Genomic DNA, 12,832 nt, shown 5'->3' on the forward strand with positions numbered 1-12,832 from the left:
CGTGGAGGGGGCGTGGTCTCACCTTAAGCCCCGCCCATAACCGCCTCGCCCCGCGGAGTGACGCGTGCGCTGAGCAACCAATCAGAGCGCAGCGTGGGTTTTCAAACGGGCGGCGGCGGCGGCGTGCGGGAGGCGGCGGGACCGGGACCGGGATCGGGATCGGGATCGGGATCGGGATCGGGATCGGGATCGGGATCGGGAGTGACCGGAGCGGGGCCATGCGGGCCTCCAGGACCCCCGCCGTGAGTGCGGGCCGGGGGGAGCCCCGAGTGGGGCCCAACGGGGTGGCCCCGACCGTGCGGGGCTGCCGTGGGGGGCGGTGGGGTGGGGGGGCCCCGGAGCGCTCCGGTGTGTTCCGGTGTGTGCATACGGGGGGGGTTGTGCCGCCGGTGACCCCCGGTGCTCCCCTCCCCGTCCCCTCCTCCCCAGGCGCAGCAGCGGCCCCGGCGCACCCCACTGCAGGAGCTGCGGCTGCAGCCGGGCGCGGAGCGCACCAGCCTCACCCCGCTGCTCCACCGGCTGCGGCTCAAGGTCGGGATGGGACCGGTTAACGGGAGGGGGTGTTGGGGCGGGGGGGCAATAGCGGGATCGTTGGATGCATTGGGGTGAGGGCAATGGGGATGTTGGGGTGCTGGGGGCCCACCCTGACCACCCCTTCCCATCTCCTTTAGGACCATGACTGTGCCACCCCAGTGCCCTGCACCCGTGGCCCCCGCAGCAGTGTAACCCCCGTGCCTTGTGCTCTAGGATGCCCCCGAAGTGCTGTCCTGCCTCCCCCCCGCAGCAGCACTCTACTGCCTTGCACCCCGGGGCCCCCCAGCAACACCATCCCGGAGGCCCCTGGGACTCTCTCCCTGGGTCCCAGTGTCTTGGAGCCTCCCAGGACTCCCACCCTGGTGCCCAGTGCCCCTGAGCTCCCCAATTGGACCAACCCAGAGCTCCCTGGCAGCTCCACCCCAGGGCCCTGCACCCCAGAGCCCCCCAGCAGCACGGTGCAAGCAGCCCTGGACAGCTCTATCCCAAGGCCCGGCAACATGGAGCCCCCCAGCAGTCCCACCCCAGATCCCTGTGTTCTGGAGCCCCCCAGCAGTCCCACCCCAGATCCCTGTGTCCTAGAGCTCCCCAGCAGTCCCACCCCAGATCCCTGTGTTCTGGAGCCCCCCAGCAATCCCACCCCAGGTCCCTGCATCCTGGAGCCCCCCAGCAGTCCTACTTCAGGCCAGCCCAGCATCATCAGCTCAGTGCCTTGCACCCCAAACTCTCCAGACAGCACCACAATAGCACCCTGCACCCCTGGGTCCTCAGGCAGCACCAGCTCAGACTCCTGCACCCCAGGCCCCCCCGGCACCACCTCCACCCCACAGGAAGGTCCCTTCCATGGGTGGCGAGTGGCACCCTCTGACTTCTCCTGCAGCCCCGTGGCCCCTGAGCCCCCATCTGCAGATGAGGGTGTTGGTTCCCTGCCTTGCCAAGACACCCCTGAGGAAGCCAAGTCCCCATCCCCTGCCCCACAAGAGCAGGGACCCCCTGCATCCCCTCCCATTGAGGCAGGCAGGTCAGAGCCTGCTGCACTGGAGGGAACAGCTACCCCCATCCCCTCACCCGAGGTGGCCTTGGGTGCTGTGTCCTGGGTGCTGCCATTAGTGTGGCTGGAGAAGAGCCTCAACTCCTCATCCCTGCTGGAGTCCCTGCGGCACAGCTTAACCCTGCCACGGCGGGACATTGGCACCAACATCACCCCAGTGCCTATTGCAACCACTGGCACCAGCGTCACCCCTGCGCCCGCTGCAACCATTGGCACCAGCGTCACCCCTGTGCCCGCTGCAACGTCACCCCTGCGCCTGCTGCACCAGCACCAGCGTCACCCCTGCGCCCGCTGCAACCATTGGCACCAGCGTCACCCCTGTGCCCGCTGCAACCATTGGCACCAGCGTCACCCCTGTGCCCGCTGTAACCATTGGCACCAGCGTCACCCCTGCGCCCGCTGCAACCATTGGCACCAGCGTCACCCCAGTGCCCACCACAGTCACCGGCACCTTCATGACCCCGCGGGACCTGCGGGAGAGCAGCACCAACACATCCACGGGTCCCCCTCCCTGTGCCAAGGACAACGCTGCCGAAACAGACTCCCTGCTCTGGCAGTAAGTGTAGGGCCGAGCATCCCCCTGGGGCAGTGCTATGGCACTCGTGGGCTGGCCCTGCACCAAGCCCTCTCTCTGTCCCCAGCTGTCCCCGGGAGCAGCTGAAGTCCCTGCCACGGGCAGAGCTGGAGGGGCGGCTGGAGAGCACCCTCATCATCATCGAGGCCCTGTCGCTTCAGCTGCGGGGCTGGAACGAGAACCAGCGGGCCCTGCCTGGCGTGGGGCCGGCTGAGCAGAGGGATGCGCTCACCCAGACCGATGTCACCCACCCCAAAGGGGTAAGAGTCCTCACTGGGGCGATGGTACCCTGCTCCCTGCAGCATTGGTGCTGCTGGTGGGACCGTGGCTTCACAGCCCAGTGGAGTGGAAGTAAAGCACCCAGCACTGCTCCCACCGTGTTCTCTCGCCTGGCTCAACCCGCTGAGCTTGCTGGATTTGATCCCTTTGTGCGGGGAAGCATCCCTGGCACATGTTGGGGGCAGGACGGGAGGGTCACGGCTAAGCAGTGGAGCAGGGCTGGTGCTAAGTCCCCTCTGCTCTGCCATGGTGCCCTTAGGAGGAGGAGATCTACCGCAACCTCTACCTCGAGCTGCGGAGGAGGACGGATGCTCTGCAGCGGCAGCGGGGAGTGGAGCAGGACCTGCATCGGGAGCTGAAGACGGCCGTGGAGGGCATGGTGTGTGTCGGATGCGTGCCGTGCCATGGGTCTCAGCCGGGCACAGTGTGTGTGTGTGTGGGGAGGGGGACTGTGCTCAGCCTGAGCACCGGTGTCCTTGTCCCTTCCCCAGGGTGCCTGGAGCAGGCAGCGCCTCCTGTTCCAGGGTCTCGCGGATGCCTCTCTCCAGAGCCTGCGGGATGAGCAGAGAGCACTCGCCCAGGAGGTGAGACCCTGTGGGGCCGGGCTGGACCCCTTCCCTATGGATTTGGGAACCCTGGCACACGCAGCAGACATCACCCGTACCCATCACTGTCTCCTCTCGCAGCGGGAGCAGGCGAGGGCCCTGGTGTCCCGGTGCCAGGCCCTGCTGGAAAGGGTTCCCAGCAAGCTGCAGATCTGCCTGGAGGAGCGGGATGCCATGAGGCAGCGAGCGGATGAAGCCCTCCAAGCCGAGCAGGAGGTAGGGTGTTACCTTGTGCTGGCTGGCCCCAGGCAGGGGGTGATTTGGGGGTACCCCATAGGGAAGAGCATCCCGAAGCAAGCCCAGAGCACACTGCGTCTCTGCAGGCGTCTCGCCAGCTGGAGGAGACCTCGGTGGCCCTGCAGGACACGGTGGCTAAGCTGGAGCAGTTGACAGTGGCCAACTCGCGCCTCAGCGCAGGTATGGGTGATGATGTGGGGCTGGAGCTGCCCCTGTGTCCCCCCCTACACTGAGAGCTCTGGCCCTTGCAGACCACAGCTCCCTGATGACCAGCCTGGCCAGCCTGGAGCAGGAGCGGGATGCACGGCAGCAGGAGCGGGATGCGCTGCAGCAGGAGAACGAGAAGCAGCAAGAAGAGATGGCCTGGTGGGTTGCGAGCCCCGGGGCAGGGCATTGGGGGCTGTGTGTGTGGCCCCATAGCCACCTCCTGCCATCCCTGATCCCACCCCACGCCCGCAGGCTGGCGCGGGAGCGGGAAGCGCTGCAGCGGGAACGCAATGGATTGTGCCAGGAGCTGCGGGAGGCAACCGAGTGCCGGGAGGTAGGAGCTGCCTGACCCTGCCCACACCATCACGCGCTGCCAGCTCCCATCATGTCCTCACGGGAATGCTGGAGGCTGGCCAGGAGCAGGATTAGCCCTTCCGTAGCAGGGGGATGAGGGCGGTTGGCTTCCTGCACGTAGTGCAGCAACTCCTCCTGCAGCAGTGATGGCCGGGAAAGCTCTCCAGGATAGTTTTCCCACTGGATGTAGATGTGGTGTTGTCCCCCCAAACTGCCCTGTGTCCCCGCTGGTCTTCAGGGGTAAAGCTGCCCCTGATAGGAAACAGCACCCTGAGGAGTAGGAGGGAGTGTGCCAATGGGACCCCTCATCCATGGCTGCGTCCCCCCCATCCTCTTGCAGTTCCTGGAGCAGGAGAACCAAATGTCCCGCACTCAGCTGCTGGAGGTGGAGGCCAGGCTGAGGTCCACGCTGGACACGCTGCAGGAGTGCAGCCAGCAGCACGAGGAGCTGATGGATTCCCACCAGCGCCTGCGGTACTGGGCACTGCTGGAACCCCTTCTGGTTTGGGGGAATCGAGCCCCTTTTGGAGGGTGGGGGATCCAAAGTGGGACATGGCTCTGGTGTAGTTGCTCAGGTGGGTGGAAAGGGCTGCGGGAAAGGCTGGTACACCCCATCCTGGGGGGAAAACTACCTAAATCCGTGAGGTTTTAGGTGGGAGGCAGGCATGGGAAATGTCCCCATCCCACGCTGAGGAAGGGGAATGCTGCCCCCACTGAGGCTGATGCCATCCTGCAGGGAAGAGCGGGCTGCCCTCAGCAAGGAGCTGGAGAGCACCAAGGCCGAGCTCCTCGACTTGCAGCTTAAGAGGAACAAAGTCTCCTGGTGCTCCAAGGACATCGTGGAGAGCAAGATGCGGCTGCAGGAGCTCGCTGAGTGCCTCAGGGCTGCTCTGCAGGAGGAGGTGGGAGCTTTGCCTTGGGGGTGGCCTGAGGAGCAGGCAGACACCCCACGCTTTGAGCCCCCCGTTGCCATGGCAGAGCAGTCACCGCTCTGCTCTGCTCTTCCTCCCCTCTGAAGGATGATGATGATGATGCTGCTGCCCCATCGAGAAGCAGAGCCTGGACCCCGGTCCCACGTACTCCAGGCTGGCAGACCCCATACCGTGTCCGGACCCCCGCCTGCCGCACGCCGATGTTCCGGACCCCACACCGTGCCATAGCGAGCTCCTTTGTGGGCAGCGTCCTGAAAGCTGTGTGTGGGGAAGGTGAGCTGGTACCCACTGCATGGCTGGGATGGGGATCCCTTCCTCCTGCCCTCCCTGGGAGTGCCTGGATTTCCCCTTGTAGAAGCTATGGGTTAGGTCGTGGCTCCAGCAAGCATCCAGGGTCTCCTCTGAGCGCCCTGCGATGGATGCGAGCTCAAGTTGTGCTCCCTGCAGCACACAAGGCACAGAGCATCTGCCCTCTCCTCTTGCAGATGCTGATGAAGCTGCTGGAGTTGGGAGTGCATTTACCAAGGACAAACCTGCTGCTACACCAAAGGCAATAGGTACCGGAGCTGTCACCCTGCCCTGGGCTCTGCATGGGGGATGCTCAGGACCCCTTCCTGCTTGGCTCTGTGTCCCCTGATGTTCTCTCACGAGCCTCTGCCCTGCCCACAGAGCCTGAGGATGGTTTGCTGGAGAGCGTGAAGCAGCTGAGGTCCGTGGTGTCCGACCTCGCCATGCTGAGCTGCCGCATCCAGGACCTGGAGCAGAGCGAGTTCAAGGCGCTGCAGACAGAGATGTGAGCTCAGTGGGGCTCACGTTGAGGGAATGGCCATGAGCAGCCTTGCCTGGGGGACCTGCTCTTACCCCAGCCCTGGGTTTTCCAGCTGGTGGGATGCCCAGGAGGGGGGTTGGTACCCGGCACCGTGCTCGGCTGTGATCCCCATCCCCTGAGCACTGGCGTTGTCCTCTCCCAGCTCCAACCTGCAGCTCCGTTTGGAGACGGTGACAACGGAGAGCCAGGAGAAGATCGATGCCCAGGCTGCCACCATCGTCAAGCTGAACAAGGCGCTGAGGGGCAAGCTCGAGGTGAGCTGATGCCAGAAGTGGGCCAGCACTCAGGCCAGGGCAGAGCCAAACTGGGACAGGCGCTGATCTAGGACACGGAGGAATCTGGGTGACCGGCTCTGGAGGTGCCCCGTGGGTGCTCCTGGCTTGTCTGACCTTCTTGAACGGGACAAAACCTGCTCCCCCCTCGGGCACTGAGGGCACCCAGGGCCAGGAACTCCCTGACACCGCTTCTTCCCCCTCTGTAGAGTGAGAAGGAGCTGCAGGACGTGGTGAAACGACAGGAAGAGAAGATGCTGCAACTCATCGACAAGAGTGGGGAAGTCACGGTGCGTGATGGGGGCTGTTCTGGGCCGCATGCCCGGGGGTGCAGGCTCCAGGACCCCCCTCTCAGCACCTCCTTTCCCTCATAGAGTCTGAAGGAAGAGGTTTTCCAGCTGAAGCGCTCACTGCAGCGTGCAGAGACAGAGGCCAAGGTGCTGTGGGAGGAGATGAGGGAACAGAGACCCAAGGAGGACACTGTCCATGTGCGGGAGCGAGTGCTGCAGCAGCAGGAGGTGAGGCTGGGGGGTGTGGGGGGGTGTCTGCTGTCATGTCCCATCCTGCAGGACCCCATGGACAGGGCCCCCCCACCTTGGCTCTTGCCCCACAGTGATGCTTTGCTCTTGTTGCAGATGGGCAAACTGCGGCTGCTGCTCCTGGAGAAGGTGGATGAGAACCAGCGGCTCTCAGATAAGGTATGGGGGAGCCCTGGGTTTAGTCCCCCTATTCCCTGAACAGCTTTAGGTCAGGTTCCTGACAGGCATCTCCCACCACAGGTCCAAGGGCTGGAGCTGCGGCTCCATCGCATCCAGAAAGTGCTGAGGAGCCATGAGGAGATGCAGGAGAAGATGAAGGAGGTGAGGGTTGCTCATTGCTCTCACCCTTGCTGTGACTGCAGCTCCACCACTGTCCCTAACTCTGCTGCCATCCCCAGGTCCTGGTGGCTGTCCCCGATGTGGCCCTGGCGTGCCAGGAGCATCACAGCCTGCTGCGGTACCTGGGCTTGAAGCCGGAGAGTGTCAGCAAAGAGGCTGCGGAGCCGCTATAGCCCCCGGGGTGAAACCTTCCCCTTGTTAATGCTGTAATTATTTATTGAATAAAGTTGTGTTGGCATTCACCCTGCCCCGTGTGCTGGATGCAGGAAGCTCCTGGTGCCCTGGGTGGGGACAACTGGTCCGGCTTGTGCCGCCTGCTCCCGCTCCATCCCTGTCACGGGGCCACGGGCACGGCTCCCTGCCACCCCAGGGCCTCTCCTGCTTGGCAGGGAACAGGCACCGTGTTCCTCAGGCAGCAGCACGGCTCCTCCTCCTGCCCTAGATTCCCTCTGTGCCTCCCTCCTGCCTCCCCACTGCGGGGGTACCCGAGGCTGCATCCTGCACCTCCAGCACATGGGGGGTGTGGGGATGGTTTTCCCCATTCACAGTGGGCCTTTGGCATGAAGCAGCATAGAATCATAATGTTTAGGGGTGGAAAGGACCTTAAGGTCATCCAGTTCCAATCCCCTGCCATGGGCAGGGACACCTCACATGAGACCATGTCACCCAAGGCTCTGTCCAACCCGGCCTTGAACAGGGATGGGTCATTTACCTCTTCTTTGGGCAACTTGTTCCACGGTCTCACCGTTGAACTTCCTCCTTGTATCTGACCTGACCTTCCTCTGTTTCACTTTAAACCTGTTTCATCAGGTCCCATGGACTTGTGCACATTCAAGTTTCTAAGATGATCTCGAGCCTGATCCTTTCCCAGTCCCTGCTTCTGCCTTCCAAGACTTGAGCAGCGTGGTCAAAGCATCGTGAAGACTTCATTCCTCAAATCCAGGGTCACCGGCTCTCCCGTTTCCTCCTGGAGAGGGCCCACGTTATCCCAAGCCTTCCATTTGGTAGCAATGCACCTATAGGAGCCCTTCCTGTTATCTCGGACATCCCTGGCCAGACCCAGTTCTGTCTGTGCCTGACCTGATCCGCAGCATCCCCTGGGTGCTGTGAGAGCTGCCAGCCAGGCACTGGGAGCTCAGCCAGCTCCTGCTCCCAGCCCCCCCTTGTCCCCTGCTGCTGCTTGGGGGCCTCCTGTGGGGGCTCCCCTGCTCCCAGCACGGTTCCATCCTCATCTCCCTCCTTCCCTACTGGGGCATCTCCTGCGGGATCCCCCTCCCGGTGTTCCCGACCCCAAGGATGCTCCCTGTCACCAGGGGGGCCAGGCTAGCGCCTCCCTCCCTTCTCACAGCCCAAAATAGCAGCGTTCCAACAAGTGCTCTGGTTTTTAATGGCCCGTTTCTCCATGCCTGGAGGGAGGGGGGGGGATATGACATTCCCCTGCCCTCTGCCGCAGCCCTGCGCCCTGTCTGGGGCGGGTGTTGCAACACCCAGGGTGCTGGCACCTTTATTTACCCTTGCACCCAGGAAACGGAGGTGTTCAGGGTTGCGATTCTGGTCACTGGGTGTGTAAATGGATCACGGGGAAGCAGCACTCGCTGCTTCCTCATTGTGTCCCTCCCTGCCGGCAGGGAGTGGGATACAGCCCCCCCCCCCCCCCAGGCTGGCTGGAGCTGGGATGCAGGAGGAGATGCGCTCCTATTCCCGGGATTAGGGCCATGCAGGGCGCATGAGCCCTCCTTTTACGGCGGGGATTCAGCAGAGCCGGGTGCTGGCAGCGGGCCCGGACACTGCTATTGTCCCTGCTCCGGATCCCGGCGGCTTTTGGGGGGCTCAGAACCCCCCCCCACAATGGCCTGTGCTGCTGGGGCTTGGGGGTCTCAATGGGGTGGCAGCAGGGGGGTGGCACAGGGGGGTCTTTGGTCCAGAGGTGATGGGGAAGGACTCTGCATGTAGCTGACAGTGGTAATGGGTAGGGGGGGACAGTGGGGTCCCTGGTCCAGAGGTGATGAGGGGAAGGTGCCTGCTTCTAGCTGATAGTGGGAGTAAGATGGCACACAGTGGGGTCCCGAGCCTGAGGGTGGAACAGGGGGGTCCCTGCCTTTGGGGTGATGAAGGGAAGGTCCCTGCTTGTAGCTGGCAGTGGTAATACACGGGGGACAGAGGGGTCCTTGGCCTGGAGATGATGAGGGGGAAGTTTCCTGCCTGTACCTGACAGTGGTAATAGGGGAGCACAAGGGGGTCCCCAGCCTGGAGGGTGACACAAGGGGGTCCCTGCCTTTGGGGTGATGAGGGGATGGTCCCCACCTGTAGCTGGCAGCGGTAATAGCAGGGCTAGGGAGGTCCCTGCTCCGGAGGTGATGGGGAAGGTCCCTGCCTGTATCCCGCAGCGGCACCAGGGGGGCACATCAGGGTCCCAGCCGGGGTTATAGCCCCGGGGCCCCCATCACGGGCAGGAGCAGCGGTTGCCGCCAGCGGGGGGTGTGCGGGCGGCGGCGAGGGGGGGCGGAGCGGAGCGGGCCGGGGGGCCGGTCCTGCCGGGTGCCGCCCCGCCGGTCACGTAGCTCTGCGGCACCGCAGCCCCATTTACCGCGGGGCCGGAGCGCGCAGCCCGCAGTCCGCTCGCCGCCGCCCGCCCTGCACGGTAAAAGGGGGACCGGGAGACCGGGGGTGGTGGTGGGGAACGGGGGTCGGGGGGGGAGACCCCATCGGTGGGACCCGGCCGCCCCACCGGGGCTCCGGGATGCATCCGTACGACGCCATCCCGGGGGTCGGGCAGGGCTGGGGGGGCTCCGGAGCGGACGAACCCCGGGCAGGGGGGTGTTGTTGGATGGGGGGAGCCCGGAGCCAGCCCTTGCGCTGGCGCAGCCCGAGCCCAGGCGGTGCGGCCGGGGATCGCCGCCCCGGTGGGACGCACCGGGCCCGGACGGCGGCAGCCTCGGGGTACCCCAAACCTCGGGGTACCGCAGATCTCGGGTAGTGCCACCCCTTGGGTCCATTCCATCCATCCCTCCCCGGGTAGCGCCATTCCCGGCGTGTTTCCGCCTCTCCCTTCCCCGGTGACCCCATCCCCGCGCTGCCGCCGTTCCCCGCGGGGTACCCCCGGCTCCGGGGTATCTCCATCCCCGCTCCCCCCGTGTCCCGTCGCTGCCCGGTGGTGCTGCGCTCCCTCAAGATGGCTGGGCTGGGGGCGGGCGAGCAGGCAGCAAAATGGCTGGGAGCTCCCCGGCATCCTCCACGAGGCCCGGGCCGGGCCGGGGTAAGGGCAGCAGCCTGCTGATGCAACGCGCCCGCCCCGTGGGGGGGGGTCCCCGGTACCGGTGGCAGACGGAGGTGCCGCCCCGTCGGTGCGTGACTCAGAGCCCGTCTGCTCGCAGCCGCCACCATGACGCACCAATACCCCGCGCTGACGGCCGAGCAGAAGAAGGAGCTGTCGGACATCGCGCTGCGCATCGTGGCCCCGGGCAAGGGCATCTTGGCTGCTGATGAGTCCGTAGGTCAGTGGCTTTGGGGGGCAGTCCGTCCCGACACCCCTTCCTCCGTTGCACCCGAGGCTGATGAGGGTGCTGGGTGCCCGCAGGGAGCATGGCGAAGCGCCTCAACCAGATTGGAGTGGAGAACACGGAGGAGAACCGCCGGCTGTACCGCCAGATCCTCTTCAGCGCCGACAGCCGGGTGAAGAAATGCATTGGGGGGGTCATCTTCTTCCACGAGACCATGTACCAGAAGGCTGACGACGGAACCCCCTTTGTGCAGATGATCAAGGATAAGGGCATCGTCGTGGGCATCAAGGTGTGGGGGGTGTCCGGTGGGTTTGTGGGGTGCTTGGAGGGTGCTGGTGGGGCTCAGCGCCGCCGTCTCCTTCTCTCTACAGGTAGACAAGGGTGTTGTGCCGCTGGCTGGGACCGATGGCGAGACCACCACGCAGGGTAGGTGCAGCAGGTAGTGGGATGGGGGCAGTGGGGTTTGGGGCTGTGGGGCTGACACGCTGTCTGGCAGGTCTGGATGGGCTGTCCGAGCGTTGTGCCCAGTACAAGAAGGATGGGGCTGACTTTGCCAAGTGGCGCTGTGTGCTGAAGATCAGTGACAACACCCCCTCTGCACTCGCCATCATGGAGAACGCCAACGTCCTGGCTCGCTATGCCAGCATCTGCCAGCAGGTATGTGTCTGTGGCCAGGCATCGCCCCACAGGATGGGCATTGACCCATAGGATGGGTGTTGACCCCACAGATCCATGGGGCTCAGCATTGCCCCGTGCCTGGCTGTCGCCCCATGGAGCTGGACATCAATCCATCGGCTAGGCAACGCTGCACATGGACGGGCATTGACACCCAGAACCAGGCATTGCCCCATGGGGTGGGCATCACCCATGGGATCAGGCATGGATTCATGGGAACAGGCACTGCTTCATGGGGCTGGGCATTGAGCCTTGGGGCTGAGCATCCCACTCCAGCTCCAGTCACTGGTCCCCATGGGAATATCCATGGACATCCCTATGATGGCATCTGTGTGGTGTTTGCAGAATGGCATCGTGCCCATCGTGGAGCCAGAGATCCTGCCTGATGGTGACCACGACCTCAAGCGGTGCCAGTACGTGACGGAGAAGGTGAGTGTTGGGGTGGGCAGCAGGGCAGGCACGGTGCCACGCTGTGCTGTGCCAGAGGGACTCCATGCTGCCCGTCCCCACTAGGTGCTGGCAGCTGTCTACAAGGCACTGAGCGACCACCACGTCTACCTGGAGGGCACCCTGCTGAAGCCCAACATGGTGACCCCGGGGCACTCCTGCCCCACCAAGTATAGCCCCGAGGAGATCGCCATGGCCACTGTCACTGCCCTGCGCCGCACCGTGCCCCCCGCCGTGCCAGGTACCAGCACCAGGACATGGTGGGCACCAAAAGGGGGATTGCCCTGCGGCCCCTCGCAGTGAGCCATAACCCCGCTGTCTGCAGGTGTCACCTTCCTGTCCGGGGGTCAGAGCGAGGAGGAGGCTTCCATCAACCTCAACGCCATCAACACGTGCCCGCTGGTGCGGCCATGGGCTCTCACCTTCTCCTATGGGCGGGCGCTGCAGGCGTCGGCGCTGAGCGCCTGGCGCGGGCAGAGGGACAACGCCACCGCCGCCACCGAGGAGTTCGTCAAGCGCGCAGAGGTGATGGGGTGGCACCAGGGACGATGCCCCTTGGGACAGGGGATGTGAGGGTGATGGGAGACACCGAGGGCTGTGCCCCATAGGACAAGGGATGCCATGGTCCCCATGGAGGGGATGCAGCATTGTGTCCATGGGGGACAGTGAGAGTTTGGTCCCCATGGGAAAATGGGGATGCCAAAGACCGTGTCCCCGTGGGTGACATGGGACATTGACAACTGGGTCCCTATGGGAAGAGTGATGCCAAAAGCAGTGTCCTGTGGTTACCCCACAGGGGCTCCACCAAGGGTTGTGCCTGGTGAGATGGGGGATGCCAAGCGCTCTGTCCCCATGGGAGGAGGAGGCCAAGGGCTGTGGTGTTGCAGGGGACCCCAAAGGGCTGTGTCCCCATGAGCTGGGGGACCCCAAGGGCTGTACCCATGGAGGTCACTGATGTCTCCTCTCCCTGCAGGTGAACGGGCTGGCGGCGCTGGGCAAGTACGAGGGCAGCGGGGACGACTCGGGGGCCGCCGGGCAGTCCCTGTACGTGGCCAACCACGCTTACTGAGCCCCCTGCGTGCACCCCAGCGGCCCCCTCCCTGCCACCGCTCACACCCCGCTTCCCCCCCAGCCACCCAGGGGAGCCGCCACGCGGGGAGGGGAAGGGGAGCGCGCCCCACGGGCCGGCCCCACGCAGATGAAATGTGGGGAGGGGGGGCCCTGGTTATACCCGGCCCCCTTGAAGGGAAACACCCGGGTGCCCCTTTTTGGTGTGGGGGGGCTCCGGCCAGGCCGCGTGGGGGGGGGCAGGAGGGGAGGTGTGTGTGGGGAGTGCCCCTGCCCTGCCGTAGCTTCGCAGTCCCGGTTGCTGCCGCCCTCGGGGCGCCTGTGTTGTGTTCGCCATGTGCACCCCATGTGTACCAAATAGCCTAACAGCGAATAAACGGTAGAGACAGC

The 12,832-nt window shown here is 64.8% G+C and overlaps 2 protein-coding genes across 2 annotated transcripts; both read left to right on the forward strand.

Annotated features, from left to right (window-relative positions):
• Nucleotides 1-1,034: 1,034 nt before the first annotated feature.
• Nucleotides 1,035-6,994, forward strand: SPAG5 (sperm associated antigen 5). Its single transcript, XM_057420812.1, has 20 exons — nt 1,035-1,816; nt 1,854-2,141; nt 2,227-2,419; nt 2,698-2,817; nt 2,930-3,022; nt 3,125-3,259; nt 3,367-3,460; nt 3,532-3,646; nt 3,740-3,821; nt 4,182-4,315; nt 4,578-4,743; nt 4,860-5,046; nt 5,259-5,330; nt 5,443-5,566; nt 5,745-5,856; nt 6,084-6,164; nt 6,249-6,392; nt 6,510-6,572; nt 6,654-6,734; nt 6,812-6,994. Exons 1-20 carry the CDS (start codon nt 1,035-1,037, stop codon nt 6,923-6,925), a joined length of 3,180 nt encoding a protein of 1,059 aa, XP_057276795.1. The 3' UTR covers nt 6,926-6,994.
• A 2,247-nt stretch (nt 6,995-9,241) lies between these two features.
• ALDOC (aldolase, fructose-bisphosphate C) lies at nt 9,242-12,579 on the forward strand. Its single transcript, XM_057420758.1, has 9 exons — nt 9,242-9,393; nt 10,127-10,246; nt 10,330-10,541; nt 10,624-10,678; nt 10,749-10,909; nt 11,273-11,356; nt 11,441-11,615; nt 11,700-11,899; nt 12,348-12,579. Exons 2-9 carry the CDS (start codon nt 10,135-10,137, stop codon nt 12,441-12,443), a joined length of 1,095 nt encoding a protein of 364 aa, XP_057276741.1. The 5' UTR covers nt 9,242-9,393; nt 10,127-10,134; the 3' UTR covers nt 12,444-12,579.
• Nucleotides 12,580-12,832: the final 253 nt, after the last annotated feature.

This window comes from Pezoporus wallicus, unplaced genomic scaffold, assembly GCF_028554395.1.
Source record: "Pezoporus wallicus isolate ANWC-B61680 ecotype Strahan unplaced genomic scaffold, APGP_CSIRO_Pwel_v1 contig_14787, whole genome shotgun sequence".
In the NCBI taxonomy this organism is placed as follows: Eukaryota; Metazoa; Chordata; class Aves; order Psittaciformes; family Psittacidae; genus Pezoporus; species Pezoporus wallicus.